At 40.7% G+C, this 17,269-nt stretch overlaps 1 protein-coding gene across 8 annotated transcripts in view; it reads right to left on the reverse strand.

The window, feature by feature from the left end:
- Window positions 1-2,277: 2,277 nt before the first annotated feature.
- The window catches only part of PTPN13 (protein tyrosine phosphatase non-receptor type 13), a 106,529-nt gene continuing 91,537 nt past the window's right edge, over window positions 2,278-17,269 (reverse strand). For 5 of the 8 annotated variants that reach the window (XM_042871052.1, XM_042871054.1, XM_042871050.1 and 2 more), the window contains 16 exons: window positions 17,045-17,203; window positions 15,818-15,989; window positions 15,509-15,719; window positions 14,484-14,554; window positions 12,870-12,931; window positions 12,006-12,162; window positions 11,504-11,680; window positions 10,678-10,760; window positions 9,601-9,656; window positions 8,769-8,872; window positions 7,308-7,456; window positions 6,216-6,321; window positions 5,183-5,520; window positions 4,425-4,640; window positions 3,693-3,755; window positions 2,278-3,109 (listed from right to left, as the gene is read on the reverse strand). In XM_042871052.1, coding sequence (XP_042726986.1) covers window positions 3,026-3,109; window positions 3,693-3,755; window positions 4,425-4,640; window positions 5,183-5,520; window positions 6,216-6,321; window positions 7,308-7,456; window positions 8,769-8,872; window positions 9,601-9,656; window positions 10,678-10,760; window positions 11,504-11,680; window positions 12,006-12,162; window positions 12,870-12,931; window positions 14,484-14,554; window positions 15,509-15,719; window positions 15,818-15,989; window positions 17,045-17,203 — 2,208 coding nt within the window. In that variant the 3' untranslated portion in view covers window positions 2,278-3,025. The remainder of the gene's footprint in view (window positions 3,110-3,692; window positions 3,756-4,424; window positions 4,641-5,182; window positions 5,521-6,215; window positions 6,322-7,307; window positions 7,457-8,768; window positions 8,873-9,600; window positions 9,657-10,677; window positions 10,761-11,503; window positions 11,681-12,005; window positions 12,163-12,869; window positions 12,932-14,483; window positions 14,555-15,508; window positions 15,720-15,817; window positions 15,990-17,044; window positions 17,204-17,269) is intronic. The other 3 variants (XM_042871057.1, XM_042871056.1, XM_042871053.1) reach the window with 1 other exon arrangement.

A 17,269-nucleotide genomic window follows, 5' to 3' on the forward strand; every position in this document is an offset into this window, starting at 1 on the left:
GAACAGCGAAAAGTATGCACCTTGCCTTGCATTTTGATACAGGAATTGGGGAATGAGTTTCAAGATTGCAAAATAATCCATATTTTGTTATTCTTGTGACTCCATTTTCAGTCAGCATCAATACATTACCTGTGAATTTTCAGATGTACAGAGTTGCAATCAGACATTCAACTCAAAAATGTGATCTTGTCTCTTTACCAGACCTGCATAAGCCCTCTCCTACCAGAGAGACGTACCCCTTGCTCCAGTCATGCCTTACGCGTGCAGTGCATACATTTGGGTGTTTTCAAGGAAGGAGCTCAGGAAGAGGATACTTGCTTTACAATACATTGGGACTTCAATGTCACAAAACAAAGTAAATCCATCTCTGGCCTCATAAAGCTATATTTTTCCCCATGTATATCTATCTTTTCAGCAAATACAGCTAGCCTTGTTTCTTACTAAGGATGCTCAGATGCAAATGTCAACAACGCACTACTGTGTTCCATTTCCTTATCTGAATCAAAACTGGCTGTTCAAACACTTCGGAAAAAAATGCTTTTCCAGTGCCCTGGTTTTAATGCAGAATCCATTGAAATCAGTTGAAAATTCATTTCTAAGTCTAACCACGATATGAAAGAAAGAGTTTTTTGATATTCCTCAAGAACAGAAATTGACATTCTGTTCCATTTGTCTTAAGATAGTAGTGTCTGCTTCATGTCAGGTACAAAAATCACAGAATGGCCAGGGTTGGAAGGGACCTCAAGGATCATGAATTTCCAATCCCCCTGCCACAGGCAGGGCCACCAACCTCCCCAATTAATACTAGACCAGTTTGCCCATGGCCCCAACCAACCTCGCCTTGAACACCTCCAGGGATGGGGAAAAAGAAGGAAATGTATCATTTGTGAAAGGAGAGCTGTAATAAAACACAGCACAGCTTTCTGGAGCTGGAGTCTGGCAGCCAAAAAGAATCTTGATGGCACTGTGCATTCTTTTATCCTCAACGCTGAAAGAAACCGAAACTGCACAAAGGTAGACCTGGGCTGGGAGCAAAGCCCCCCAGCTGGTACCCATGAGCAAAGAGCTTTTCAGATGTGAGTTGGATGTCTGGCTGGCTCCATTCTGTTCTGCATCACCTGCTCCAGGTTACAGACAAGCCAGATGCACCTAGGCCTGGTGTGCCCCTAAGCACAGCATCCTGCATCCCGATAATGATGTGGACGGGCAACCTAACAAGGACAGATGATCTGCAGAGAGAGATGAAGCACTCTGGAAGTATGTGGCTAAGGAAAGCATGTACCCCATATGTCTCCAAGCTTACAACAGGCTTTGAAGTTGCAAGGAGAGTGAATATTTTTCCAGATTCAGTGGCAGATTTGACATCATAGAGCAGGAGAGTTAATTCTGTTGTAAATAACTGCAGCACAGGACTGCTTGGACTGCCAGCTTTCACCAGATTATTTTTTTAATTATCTAATTAGGTAACATCTGTGAGAATGAGCCTCCTGTGCAGATGCTGGTGCTGGGGTAGGTGCTGTGGGTGGTGCAGCCCCCAGCAGAACCTTTGAGAGAAGGGGCAGAGGGGAGGGTCTGAGGCCCAAGCAGAGAAGCTTCAGAAGCTTCAGACAAAACCCTTCAGTTGCTGCTATGTGAATGCAGCTGACCACAAATGAAGGTGTGAGACAGCTGGGAAAAGCCAGGTGTATCTGCATGAAAGACTGCAAATTCAGTGCTAAAGAAGGCAGAAATAGGCTTCCCTTTCTCCCTGAGTTTTGCAGCAAGTGTGAGTGTGGAAAGCTCTTGTTACCATCCCTGGTTTTTCAATGTGAACATGGAGCCATACTGATGGCAGGCCTCACAAACATATTTTTCTTTCTATAAGTGTACCATTTGAGAATTTACTCTGCTATAATGGAGGTTGGATGCCATATCAAAGATAATTAATGGAAGTATTATTCTGTCTGTTCCCATGCCAAGCTAAAACATTGGCATACAGCAGGCAGATCCAATCTGCAGACTGTTAGAAGCACAGCACGTGGGCTCTTGATCATTGCTGGTGTAAATGCATAGCTAATGGTGGTGACTGTGTTGAAAAACTGTTTTGTAGCTGAGAATTTGCTCTATCAAAGTGTTATTGTGCTCTTTGTATCAGAAAGAAACAGAAGGCACAAGTTTTACAGTGACCTAGAAGAACACAGCCCAGTACAATTCCTTTCCAGTCCATGTGGCCCAGGCAAGCCCAAAGGTTGGAGACCTATGCAGTAGGACACAGAAACACCCAGATTCACCCACCAGTGCATTTTAAGTGTATTTTTATTTACAGAGATGCCTAATAAGTTATAAAGTTAGACATCTGATAATTCAACTTCTTTTTTTTTTTTTTTGTAAAAGTATATAAATATATACATGGAACTCTATTAAGTAAACATTGTTAACTGTGATACTTACAGTAAACAGTCACCACTATCCTTACACTAACAGGCAGCTCTTAAAGCTTAAATACTGATTTAAGATACCCTCTATAAAATAGCTCCAACTCTACTAAAAGGCCAAAACAGTCTGTTGCCATACACAAGCTTTTAAAAGAGACCATTAAAATGGCATGGTAGTAAAGTTTGCCAGGACAAGAATACTGCTTTATCCCACCCCCTAAGAAACAAATACTCCAGAGCAGCTGCAGAGCTGCAGGAGTATTTCAACATTACTTTTTTTCATTTTTTTTCATTAAAATATTTTTATTTGAGTACTTAATCATGTATTAAGGAAGCTGCAAAAAAATGCAGCTTTATTAAATATTATTTACTGTTATACAAATATCTCACAGCTGTGTCCATGGGCTGAAGACAGCAGTGGTATGGTATGAGCTCTCCTTTGTCCATACACTATGTACCTTATGTGCAGTGACACACAGAGGCAGATAGAGAAAACATTTGACAGCAGCTGAAGAAAAGGACTTTGACAGCATTGGCAGAACAAAGAACAGGTGAGAGCCTTCAGGTCCCTTCAGGTTCCTCACATCTGTATTTTCAAAGCACTTTCCAGTTCAGGATTTCATTTGCCTCTCTTCTTCGTGCTGGAGATGATTCAGGACATACAGGACAACTTGATAGCAGAAGATGTACTGATCCTGCAAGGGGAAGAAGACCACAGTGCATATTATGTTAGCAGTGCAGCTTTGGGAGCTAGTGCATGATTTGGGGTGAGAGTTCTTTTCTGTTTGTTTTTGTGAACTGATGGCAGAAGTCTCTCATGTTCAAAAAGCAGTTGCAGATCCAAGGTAGGTTCAATTTCTCCAGATCCAGGTTATTCCCAGAGATTAGGTTTACTTCTGGCTAAACACCTCCCTCCAAAAGGAGGCTTCAGAATGGTTTCAGGGATTCACAGCAGCTACATGAAGCTCTCTCTTTAGCATGTAATACATATATTTATATATATTTTTTGCAAAAAAATTCTCAACTGATTTCCTCTCTAGGACATGCTTTAATTCCAACCCCTATTTTTAGTCACAAATTGAAAGAGCGCAGCATGCTTCAAGCTGCATATATTTCTTGAACTATAAAATGCATCCTAATACTCAGCGGCACGCATCCGATTTCATTCTCATAACACAGAGCTTGCATTAGAGGGGACAAGGACAATCACTACAGGAAGCTTCCTGGCACATCAGAGTTCGAATCCCAGTGTCTGGAAAGCTGTACGTAGAGACTCACCTCTGTCTGCACCATCCCGTGCCGCTGCAGACGCATTGTGCGCACCAGGTCCGAGATGTCAAACTATCAAAACAAACAGCAGCAAGTTAAGTGCTGAAAAAAGACATACGTGCATATACAAAATATCCTCAGCACCACACCAAGGAATCTGACCAGGCCCACGAAACGTAGCAGTGAAACAACTTACAATTCCGTGTACCCAGCACAAACTTGGTAGGTTACCAGCACGAGCTGCCTCAGGGCAATAAGGATGTGGCTCTCTTACATCACCTTTTCCTTTCTCTGTGCACCTCCACTGGCTCTCTGGATTACTATTACCAAGAGGTGGGTATGCAGAAAATTGAGTCCTTTCGCTCAATCTAACACAATGCTTTCCATTTCTCCTGTCTATAAAACTTCTGGGCATTTGATGGGTGCTTAAAAATCCTACTGAGCTTAGCATAGCTCAGCTTCCCTACAAATTCACAGAAGGATTTGCTGTACTGGCCCAACGGTGGACACCAACATACAGAAGCTAGCCAGCAGCTTCCTCATTATCACCCTAGAAAGTATATTCCCAGTGGTGCTGGAAAAATGAATTGACATACTGCTGTCTCAGGTCAAGGTGTTCCTACAGTGTGAGTTTGTGATGGTTTCTTTCATCGTTCATTTTAAATATGGAAGTAATATTCCCACTGTGCAGAGCTGCTGCAAGACAGAAGCATGGTTGAACCCATTCTCTCAGGTACTCACATCCAGGTCTCTGCTGATGAGCCCCAGAACCACATCGATACAAATCAGGGTCCCTGAGCGGCCAATGCCAGCACTGCAGTGTGTTACGATGGGTCCTGATCTGTGCACGTGCCTCATGTAGGAGATGAACGTCAGCAGGTCGTCCGGCTGAGAAGGGGTGTCATGGTCAGGCCAGGCAGTGAAGTTCAAGTGGGAAATGTGCCGTACCTCACCTGTCTGAGGTTTAACAACAACAGCAGGAACAAAATGTTACACATAGGAAGAAGAAAAAGAAGACAGAGAAGTTCCCAAATTTTAAGTCTTAGAAGAGAGAGATTTGCTCCATGAAATTGGTCTGCAATTCAGTAAAATCACAGAAATGGTGACTTAAACTGAAAATAAACTGTAGGTGGTTAAATATTATGGAGTTTTCTGTGCAGACCAATCATGCACAGGAACAAACCAGCCAGACTGAATGAGGAGTGAATGCTGTATCTCTACATATCTTTCTGCTTCTGTGGCCAAAGGCACCTGGGGAGCCGCATCTGAAGTCTAATTAGCATCAAAAAATCACCTCCTGGCCTAACTGCCTTCTCCTGTAAAGGTCCCACAGCAGCACAAACTGTAGGGCTGAAGAATTGCTCGGTAACTATCACTGGGCAAAGAGAAGCTCTACATTACCTCTTACCAACAGACACTGTAATTGAAACCAGGCAAGACACTAGTGTGAGGACAGAAATGCCAGCACTCAAAAAGCATGTAAAATCAGACTCACTTACCTGGATCTCTTCTAGCTCCAGCACTCTGATGATGAAGCCCTTCAGCTGCTGAAACCTTACAAGAGCCAGCCGCAGCCTGTCTGTTATCATGGTGGTTTTATGGAGCACATCTGGCCAGTAGCGTTGGCATTTTATCTTCTCTCCCTCAACTTCCTGAGTCATCATGGCAATCACAGTACAGTTTTGCTCCCAAACCATCTGCCAGAAGTCTGCTACGGTAGTGGGGAGAGGTCCTTGACAAGCAATGTAGACAAACTCCTCATTCCCCACCGGCATGCGAATGAAGCTGGCGTTGATGTATCCACCTTCACTGCCAAGAGGAACTCTGGTGGTATCGTCTGCATTTCCAACACAACAGAAATACTTTAATGTTAGGCATGAATATAATTCAATCTTCACACAGCAGAGATGCTGAGCCTTACACACCCGCAAGGTGTTTATCTCCAAAGTACTTCAACATTTTATTGAAAAACAGAAAACATAAAACCAATACAATACTTGCATTGAGATACAAATCAGTACTTCTATTTGAATAAAGAAAAAGATGGCCAGGGAGAAATCTAACCAACAGATATCATGGTGCCTGACCTCAACTGCAGCACTCCTGATGCTGAGGCTCAATACTTCACATGCAGAGCTAAGCCTGTGTCACTTGTCTCTGCTCCTCAATGCTTCTCCCAGCCAACAAACAACATTTTGCAGAAGGAAATTTACTGACAGTAGGATATCTGTCTGTTACTCCAAATTTACACAAGTAAAACTGAAAAAAAAAAGTCCGTCTACATCCATGTATCTCACTTAATAATAAGTGGGATCTATTGAAACACCTGTAAAATCTGTGGGCCTTCATTCTTAGCTGTTGCACTAGTTTGTCATTCATCAACCTTACACTACTTTATAAATATTGACTTTAAACATGTAGAAAATGTCAGATGTATTTATTTTTTTCCCTACTCAGCAGCAGATCCAATTAATTCTCCATACAAATTGACACAAAATATCTGCACTAAATGTCAGACCGATTAATACTCACAAGGGAGGATGTTTTTGTATCTGTTCTTCCTCCTGTTCTCCTTTGCTTGTCCAATCAAACACTGATCCAATGGTTTTAACTCTTGAAGATTCTGTAGGGAAAGAATCTTTTCTAGGGTCACAAAAATGATACAAGGGATGGAACACCTTTCCCACTACGACAGGCTGAAAAGAGCTTGGGCTGTTCAGCCTGGAGAAGAGAAGGCTATGAGGTGACACCAGATAGCGGCCTTTCAATATCTAAAGGAGAGCTACAGGAAAGAAGGGGACAGACTTTTTCAGGAGGGTCTGTTGTGATGGAACAAGGGGAAAAGGCTTCAAGCTTAAAAAGGGTAGATTTAGGTTAGATAGAAGGAGAAAGTTCTTTACAATGAAGGCGGTGAGGTGCTGGAACAGGTTGCCCAGAGATGCCCCTTCCCTGGAGACTTTCAAGGAGAGGCTGGATTAGGCTCTGAGCAATCTGATCTAACTGTGGTCCCCTGTTCCTTGCAGGGGAGTTGGACTGGATGACCTTTAAAGGTTCTTTCCAACTTTAAGGATTCTGTGAATTATCCACGCATTAAAATGCTCTGAATGATACAAGTGCTGAGAGCAGCCTCTAAAATGAAGGAAACCCTAATGGATGTGCAAAATCATTCAGCCAAAGAAAGGAATCTGATTTCATGTAGCTAACAAAATACACCACGTTGAACAAACAAACAACCCATTAAATATCCAGTATGTATCTCAGCTTCTTCTCTCAAGAGAGAGTTCACTGAACAAGACTGACTGTAAGACCTGGAAAGGACTATTTTCACATCCTGCAGCTCAACGTTGCAGCATTTCTCTTCCTCGTCTATGCCTGCTAGCATCACATTCACTTGGTAATTCACCCAGAATAAAAAAGACACAAACACATTTTTGAACTGAACTCCCAGCTCAACCCAATCTCATCTCTCAGCAGCTGCTGGGGGCAGGAATTCTTCCCATTCCTTTAAAGAGCTGCAAATTAAAGAACTGTGGTATTCAAGGCGGTGATGAATCAACCATTCAATTTCTGTTTCATCCTGTTAAAAGGCCAAGTTTTAGAAAAAGCAAAACTGATGTCACTCACTTCAATCTCCTTGGAAGGAACCCCCTGTTCCAGCAGTCCTCGCAGCACCCTGATGGCCGCCTTCAGCTTGGCTCCGCAGTACTTGCCGCCAGGGAGCACACTCACAGCACGCAGCGCGGAGATCTCTTCGCTTGTCACCAGAGGGAGATCTGCCAGAAGAGTGAGGCTGATTTGCATGGCTGTGTAAATAGTGAACTAAACTAAACTAAATTAACTAAAGGAAGGAAATACATAAAATGCAGTGCAATGCTGCATGTCCTTGTTACTGCACTAGATGGTTCTCTTGCCATGAAAAGCTGCCTCATATGTATTATCTTATACAAAAAGCCATGACAAATTGAGCATCCTTGAGTGAAGCAGTCCTTCCAACACTCTTTGCTTCCTGTTATCTTCAGAATCCCTCCACACAACCCAGAGAGTGCACAAAGAGCTTCTCAGTTTGAGGGACAAAAACCAATTAACCAACATAACCAGCAAAAAGCAAAACTGACTTTGATCAGTCTGGGAACAGAGGATTCTCCTGAACTCCAAACAAATGAAACAAACCCTGTATGCACTTTAAATGGAAGTTCTTAAAATCACCACAAAATCCATGAACGTGCACAGGGATGAGTTCAGAACTTTCAGTTAAATCAACATGTAACTGAGTGCCCATTTGTAGCACTTAGAGTAAAAAATTATAAATAACAAAATAAGTAATAATAAATAATAATAAAAAATCTTACAATTACCACTTGAAAGGCATGTTAAACATCTTTATTTTTGCTGAAGCATGCTACCCTATCAGGCCTTCGGTACTCCTCAGAAACATGACAAAATTAACAACTTGAGGGCTTTCTGTTAACGCATTTAAGTGTCCTAAATCTACTTGTTCACTCACAAGGCTTACACCACTCTTTATTTTCTTCTATTAAGGAATACACGCTCTATAGACAGAGGACTTCTGTATAAGGATTTCAGGACTTGACATTTCTAGTTCTCAAAAAGTAAAAGTATCTGTCAAATGCATCCAACTCAGCAGTACTCCATCCTGCCAAACTGAGCAACAATGGAAAAATAAGAGTCTATATATACAGGGAAAATAGTGAACAATGTGAGCATTGAGCAGGTAAAATTTCAAACACACGAGATACTGATTTGATCACAATTAAATCCTACAAACCATCATATGCTAAAGATTTTGTCAGACAGGTGGAGGAAAGCTGCTTTCAATTCCTCTCCCATCATAGGCCCAATCTCACCAACATGTGCCCCAATGGACTTTCAGACACACGTTACTTCAAGCTGTAAAGACTCTTTCCTGTATCTTTACAGCTTGAATTCAGCAAGTCACCAAATCTTCCCACTATATCTGTCATCAGACTCTCAAGGCACATCCAAGACTTAAAAATTCAAATCTGAACATATTGGCTGCTTAATGTGATCCTCAGTTTTCAATTAATCGTTTGCTGAAGCTCTTGCCTTTATTTACACGCTCCTGGCTGATTGATTCAATTGGCAATTCATCACTTCCCCACGTGATTTCATCTTCATCTGCTTGACTCAAGGGAGGTTGTGGAGGAGATCTAAAGTGAGCAAAGAACAAAAGTAAGAAGCGACACCTAGAGACAACCAATGCATTTGCAACTTCATGAAGCATCGCCAGAAAGTCATTTACAGCTACAAGTACCCATGGACCAAATCCATAGCAATGATCTCAAAACCCACATTTTTTTTTTCCTTTTAAAATATTTAACACAGAAATAATAACATGGGAATTTCCAGGACTCAAGGCAGGTCAAAGCAAAAGTTAATAACACGGTCAGGCATGCTCTTAGTTTCCCACGTACAAACAGTAGGTGTCAAGCACCCAAGTGGATACAGACTCATCAGTGGAACTACACAGGCACTTTGAGATCTGAAGAAATCACATTAAGGAACCTTGTAAAGATTCAAACTGAAGACAAGATTGTTTGAATTTCTTCTTCATTTGAAAGAAACAAACAGTACAGTGCAAATGAAGTTGTTTGGAACCATCTGACAGATATCCTGGTTACTTGTTACAACCACGTAACAAAAGAATAAAAATGCAGCCAGGGCATGGTAAAGCACATAAAGCTGACCAATATTCAGGTGAATTATAACCTTTTTAAATAAAAAGGACAAAGAGCAATTTGGCTAGACACCACTCACATATATATATATCCATCTATTTATACCAATATACACACCCAATTGGCATTATAACAAATCTCCACTGATTACTTCAAATCTCATAGGTTTACTTTCAAGAAACACTGGAAAACAATGTTACCTTTCTGGCACAGCTCCTTCCTCACCATGGTCTTCACAACCATTTATGTGCATGGGCTATTGGAAGAGAAATAATGAAACACATCAAGGTCACTGTAATGAAGTTCACCCACTGTAGATTTTAAAGGATGTGAATGGCTACACATATTATTTTTGAAGGGGAGTAAGTTCAAAACATCACATAATGCAAGACTTGACACTTTTGGACAGCTCATCAACCCAAAACAACAGAGAGCACTTAGAAAAGGCCATAATGTTATAAAGCCAAAAGCTATCTTAAAATATTTTCCTGCCTGCAGCAGCAGAAAAATCATCTACACTTTTTCCAGATAACTTTTTTGCTTGTAAAAAAATGAGGCAAGTTTCATTGTGAGCACTTCTATTTTCTGCTGAGCCACAACTGTCACAGAACAGGGCTTCACCTCTAAATAACAGGTACTCTGACATAGTTCTTCCTCAAAAGACAATGAAGACTCAGAAGAGAAGAGGACATTTCAGTTCTCCTTTAGAGAAGGAGCAAGTCTCCAAGATGATTTTTTGGCTTATTATGACACCTGGAAACTCTCTACTGTCACACTCAAAGAATTTTACTTCTGGATCTCCTAGAGAACACTGATAGAGCTGGATGCCTGACTTATTTCTTCACTCACTGGCCAGAAAGCTGCAGGGAAATACTGGATAGGCAGAGCTCTTCCAATTTGAAACAACGTTTTGGAAGCTAATGACTGATGTGAAAGAGAACATGTAATAATGCTGGGGATGCAATATACAAAAGTCATTCAAATTAAGGAGAGTATTCTAGTAAAGCATAAGGGGAAAGAAGTCTCACATTTACATTTTGGAAAGTTTACACAATATTCATTGTCCCTTCTTCCTTTCTCTGTGCAGCAATCAAGGAAATTTTAGATGAAATACCTCAAATAACACTAACAAGCTATTATATTATTACATTTTTTAAATAATTATTATTTAAAATACATATAAGGGTATTTCTACAAACTCCATACAAATATGGAAGAAAATAAATGGAAAGAGACTATCTGAGAAAGAAAAATCTGCCAGCTTCATGCCATCTGACCTCTGAAAAATCTTCAGGTAAAGATGAACCATCACAGTCTGTGTCTTCAGACTTATCTTCTGCCAGTTTCCCATTCATCTCCACTGGAGCAGAAAAATCAGAACGCAGAAAAAAAGAGCATGAACACACTGAAAGATGCCCAGCAATCACCGTCTCAAACATGTGAATCTTATTATACCAGAATACAGGCATCAGTGTAAGCAAGCAACAACTTCTAAGTCCCTCTGTTACCACTATGTTGAAGAATCAGATCTGAGGTTTTCTCTTTTTTAAATGTAACAGTTGCAATTGAAAGTGAGGTTGTTGGCGCAGCTAACAGAACTGCTGTGCCACAGTGTAAGAGAGGAACAGGCCAGGGATGTTAAGTGAGCAGACTGACATGTCAGCAGTGCGTTTGCAACTCCATTATATTTAGACCCACAGAAGTTCTAAACCTGGTTCCTGCTCATTCTTTGCAAGTCTAACGAAAACCTTATAGAAAAGGTCTTACCTATCTGGCTGCTACAGCAGTTCTCTGCTGCCCTATCTGACAAGTTCAATATGTCTTCATTTGCAAAGACCAAATCCCATCTAAAAGAAATTTGAAGTAGTGGAGCTCATACAACTGCCTGAGGTCCTCATTCCTCCCTGATTTTAATGTAACAACAGATGATAATAACCAAAATGTACTTCAAAAGTAGCAAAAGTGCTGAAATAATTACAATTCTAGAAGGTCTGAATTCTATATATACTGTACAAAACAATTCCATGCTTGCCACTGCTCACTAGGCACCATATTTGCAAGAGGCCTAGTTTCCAGTGACCTGTTTTTCCAGTGACTCAGTACCTGTCAGATGATCTCCTGATGTGGCCTTCTTGATGTGCAGAAGGCTCTGGGCCTCTGATATTGCATTGTTTCGATTTAATAGGTTCTGGGCTTCCTCATCTACAACGTCCAACAGATACTGGACTACTTCATTGTGATCATCTTCATCATAATATTCATCATCTGGAATCTCCGTTTCTAAAATGAAATAGTATAAAATTATACTTTTTCCCTAAACAGGGAAGGAGACAGGCAGAGAGGGAGAGGAGCAGACACTGAAGTGCTATTTCTAGTTGTTATCGTGACTTTGTCTCATCATCTCTGGCACAAAATCCGGATTTCATAAATCTACTTCCAACATTAACAAATTCCACTCCACAGGCTTGAAGATGATCTTCTAAACACGGCTGCCACCCTCACTTTGACTTATTTCAGTCTGTTCAAACTGTGCTATTGCCTTGGCTCTTTTTCATCCATGAACCACATACTGAATTATGCGGTCCCTCATCTCATCTGTTCTTACCTGATTTGTCACTGTGTTTAGAAACATCCGATATCTGAGCAGCAAAGCCAAGCGAAGGGGCATCTCCAGATCCTGTGAGATTTAATTGTCCCTTTGTATGATGGATGTTATTTTCTGTGTTTGCATGAGAAGGTCCTATGATGCTGTTGCCATTGACCTAAGACAAACGAAGAACAATACAACTTAACTCCTAAAGTTTGGCACTTCTTTTTAAGCAGCAAGCAACCCTTGCACATAGCTCCATTAGGAATAAATGGAAAGAAACTAGGCATATCATATCTCATCTGAGCAAACAGGGTGATGGGGTGAGAAGAACTCTACCTGTTCATTCGGTAGCTTTTAATTGTGTTAGAATTTTCAAATGAAATGAGCAAATAAAAAAAATACAGCAACTAAGAAAAATAAAACACATGGATAACTATTAGAAGAAAACACAAAATAGTATCTCACATTATTACACCCTCTATAACACATATGCAGGCTTAATTCCGTGGATCCCACATCACACCGCTTCTCAAAAACAACAACAACAACCCAAACCAACAAGAAAAACCAGAGATGTAAAAAGGAAGAAACAAGTATAAGCACCTGCAGAAGCTAGAAAGAGACCAGATCACAGCCTTGCATCCTTATGAAATAATTTTTCCTTACATAGAGCAATCCCAAAGATAGAGAAGATTAATGCCAAAAACTTATGCATTTACTATTAAAATTGCTTTTTCAAATCCAGTGGCAACAGTGGATTTGCACAGCTTGGTGTAAAGCACTGTTTAATCAATTTATTTATTGAAACAAACCAAAAAACAACTTCTGTAAATTATATCCTTTTTTCTACTTAATGAAAATCCATTGAGGGATATTTACCTTGGGCCCGTAGGCATCAGCTGTCTTTTCTGTTTTATCACAAGGATCACCATGTGAGCAGCCTAAACAAAATGAGGAAAACCAAACAACTTAAGAGCATCATTTTCACTGTAATTATATTAGTTTCCATCAATTATCTTTTTTATAAAAGAAACAAGATGTGTTGCGAAATGAGTAACATTTTTGCCTGTTTGATTAATGGCCATTGACAAAATGATGACTCATGAACTATACTTGATTATGGTTATTTGAACTTTAAGTTCAATGGAATAAGAGAGCAGGAACACTCATGGAAATAACCAAATCTAAGCAAAGATAAATGCTGATAAGCAGCCTAACAGTGAGAAGGCAACACTTAACCGCAGGGAAATAGGATGCAATTTCCCTTCCTTTCAACTGTACAGATTACAACCTTGCAATTATCTATCATTTTTTTTTTCTTCAAAAAAAAAAAAAGCAACCAACAACAAAACCGAATCAACACACATCATCTGCCATCTGGGTTCTTGCTCTAAGGCACCTTCCGCTCCTTGGTAACAAGAAGAGCGACACCATGATTTAAAAGACCCCGCCTACACCAAACATCACATTATTGGTATAATAAATGAGACAGGGTGGAATAAGTAGTTGCTATATACCTGCTTTCTAGCCCAGTTCTGAATTTGCTTGTAAAAGCATGTGTAAGAAATAAAGCATTTAGAGGGAATCACAGAAAGATAAAGGTGTTTAAGGCAGTGTCTTCCAACAGGGCTGGTTCCTAAAGAATATCTTGACCAAGTTTTTGGAAACAATGTTTACTACAGTTGAAAAGTATGTGAGCAACAATGAACTGGAAGAATTAAAATAATGTCACGAGGCAAGATCAATATTCAAAACTAACGATACATTAATGGAGAAGTGTGGAAAACAAAGACTGTGATGAATCAAAACAAATGAAAGCAACAAAAGTCAATGGAAAAAGCAAATGTTTCAGATATAAGTGGTAGCATACGCAGTGATTCAGCACAGAAGCAGATGTAGTTGGTGAAATGTACTGAATCCAAGAGAGTAGTACTTAGCAAAAGAGAGTTGCTTTCACTGGATCACTACTAAAAGCAGTGCTGTCTACAAAATGCTCAAAGCCGTTGCTCTTGTCTGCTGGGCATTGATGAAGCTCAGTCCTTGCCATGTGTGGGACTGCAGACACCACGTGTGAAGAGAAAAGCAGACAGATGGAAACAAACACCGGGGATGCAATAAAATCAGTCTGGGCTGTTTTGCTCTTGAAAAAGAGAAGACGAAATCAGACCTGAAGCCTCTGCAGATGTAACAGACTGATGTTTTTATGTGCTGTCAGAACAAACAGGACACAAGTAAAAAAATAAATAAATAAATGTATGTAATAATAATAATGGATCAGTTAAACTTACAAACTTACTCCTTGAATGACTCAGGCTTGTTATAAGAGAAAATTTCTGAACTGCAAGAGAAACTGAATAAATGCCTGCTGGAGCTACCTCAGCACACAGAGTTGTAGTGCAGCAACTGCACGCTAGAGAGCATGTAAGACCCACATAACTTCCTTCACTTTTACAGATGCGCATTTCACATGCAGTGTGACCATGGAAATCTTACCATTAGCTTTCTTTGACCATGAATCCGAGCTATCTGAGCCCCTGGATTTTGGAAGTACTGGATGACCATCTCTATGAAAAGAAATGTGTACAAAAATTTATATTAAAAAAAAAAATAAAAAAATCAAACAAACAACCAACAAACAAAAAAAACATGGTTATTGTACATATGTATATCTTAATATCCATCAATCAACAAAACTGCTCATTGCACTTTCCATTTCAACAGTTTTGGAATACTAAGAACATTTAATGACAGAGATGAAGCACTGCTAGTTAGGCTGGTTCCTACTTCAGGAATGAATGAGGACTTTGTACAGTTTCATTCCAGGTTCTGACAGAAAGACTTGACCTTGCTTGCCTTCAAATTAAAGGATAGGAAGGGAAGGAGCAAAGAACATCAGCACGACTAGGAGGTTTCAAAATGGAGGGGAATGTTGCCAGACTTCCCACTCCAAGCAAAACTTAAAACTTAAGAGTAGTCTGACGTCTGTCACACTGCAGTATTTCCATAAAAATAGAACCAAAGATTAGTGAAAATACGGTGGTGTACCAGGATCTGTGCCAGAGGGTTTTGACATTCAGAGCTGTGCCAGAACATCCACACGATGGAACTATTCAAGCACAGAACAATATTTTCTCTTTCTCTCCCTCCTTTTTTTTTTTTAAATATATTTGTAGAATGTGCAGTAATGCTTTTGATTAAAAGAGAAATAAAGAAAAAAAGAAGGAATGAATGCATTAAAACAATCTGTGCCATATTTTGCAAATGTTTTGAACACTTGATAGCTTGACACAGCTTTGTCTTCCCAAGAAACACAAAACACAGCAAGTACTAAATGCCCTTCTATTGCACGGAAGTGCAAATCTGAGAGTACATGTTCCCTTTTTTTGGGACCAGTCCTCAGTAATATGCCAGCTGATACTGCTCTGGTGAATAGCTGTTAAACCAGAAACATGTTTTACCTACATATAATCGGTGAGAAAAGCAGCAAGTACAGGGAAACATGCAGTTGTAGAACGGACCTGGTCACTTTGAGCACAACCCAAGGAAGGGATGTTTCCAATGTTCTTTTGGCTTCTTTCAGTGTCATTCCTTGTGTGCTGACCCCATTAATATAATGGATAATATCTAGTGCACGGAGACTCTCCTCTCTGGCAGCAGCGGATCTGGGGAGAATGTCACTGATATACACAACTTGGTAAATGCTGTCATGACCTCCTGCTAACAACAGACCTGTGCAGGAAGAAGCAAAACAAAACAAAACAAAACAACTTTCTTTGGAACTCAAGAAAAATACATTAGCATGAAAGAGCACTATAATTCTCTATTACCTAGCTCCTCTTTATGGCATGTTAGCGTAATATCAGGCAGCAAGTGAGGCAATACTGGCATCTTGGGTAACTCCAACACACGTCCTAGAACCAATCTGACAGTCTTTGGGGCAGCACGGAGAAAGCTGACTGCATCTGTATGAGTCATGTTGGTAACGTCAATGTCGTTAACCTGTGAAGGCAAAAGCAACCAGTATTTCCTAGTAAGGTTCCAACCTCTTTCACAGCAAATCTCTCTATGTTTCTTTCCTAACGAGGTAGGAGCCATCGATGTATTTAAACAACCTCTTCTCCATGTATTTGAGTAAGTACCTTATTAAATCAATATTCTCTCTTTAAGTAGGATGCACTGTAACTCCTTTCAGCAAACTTCCCAGTGTTCTCCTTCTTGTATTCCCCTTGTCTAACTGCACAAAAACACACACATTTTTGTTCCTTAAGCTATTCTCATCCTGGTGGATGAGAAGCTGGACATGTGCCAGTAGTGTGCCAACTATATCCTGGGTTGCATTAAAAAAGGGGTGACCAGTAGAGAGAGGGAGGTGATTGTCCCCCTCTACTCAGCTCTTGTGAGGCCCCACCTGGAGTACTGTGTCCAGGCCACCAGTACTTATACTGGGGCCCCCAGTACAAGGAAGATCTTAGAGTACAAGAAAGAGCTCTTACAATGGGTCCATAGGAGGGCCACTAAGATGGTCAGAGGGCTGGAGCACCTCTCTGATGAAGAAAGGTAGAGGGAACTGGGCTTGTTTAGCTTGGAGAACAGAAGGCTCTGGGGAGACCTCACTGTGGCCTTCCAGAACTTAAAGGGAGCGTATAAACAGGAGGAAGTACAACTGTTTACATGGGTTGACAGTGACAGGAAAAGGGGAATGGTTTTAAAATAAGACAGGGGAGGTTTAGGTCAGATATTAGGAGGAAATTTTTTCCCCCAGAGGGTGATGACACACTGGAACAGGTTGCCCAGAGACATTGTGGATGCCTCATCCCTGGTGGCATTTGAGGCCAGGCTGGATGTGGCTCTGGGCAGCCTGGTCTAGTGGTTGGCAACCCTGCCTGTGGCAGGGGGGTTGAAACTAGATAATGTTTGAGATCCTTTTCAGCCCAGGCCGTTCTACGATTCTATGTAATTTCAGCACACAACAGAGCTCACATATTTATTTTGGTTTTGGCTCAAAGTTGTTCTTGTCATGCAGTCCCTTTGTCTAGAAACGGTAATTGTCTTACCTTTATGAGTCGGTCCCCAGGACGCAGTCTCCCATCACTTTTGGCAGGATCCTGAACAATGTCATGAATGTAGCAGCCCACATTATCATTCCCTTTGGTCACTGTAAAGCCCAGGCTGCCTTTTTCAGACTTGGTCATGGTGACCTGGAGTTCTACTTCCTAGGGGAAGAAAGTAGCACTTAACAACACAAAAAAAGAACAGAAGCAGCTTTAGACCATGGGCAA

This window comes from Lagopus leucura, unplaced genomic scaffold, assembly GCF_019238085.1.
Source record: "Lagopus leucura isolate 7727_CA_CO unplaced genomic scaffold, USGS_WTPT01 Super-Scaffold_100004, whole genome shotgun sequence".
Lineage (NCBI taxonomy): Eukaryota > Metazoa > Chordata > Aves > Galliformes > Phasianidae > Lagopus > Lagopus leucura.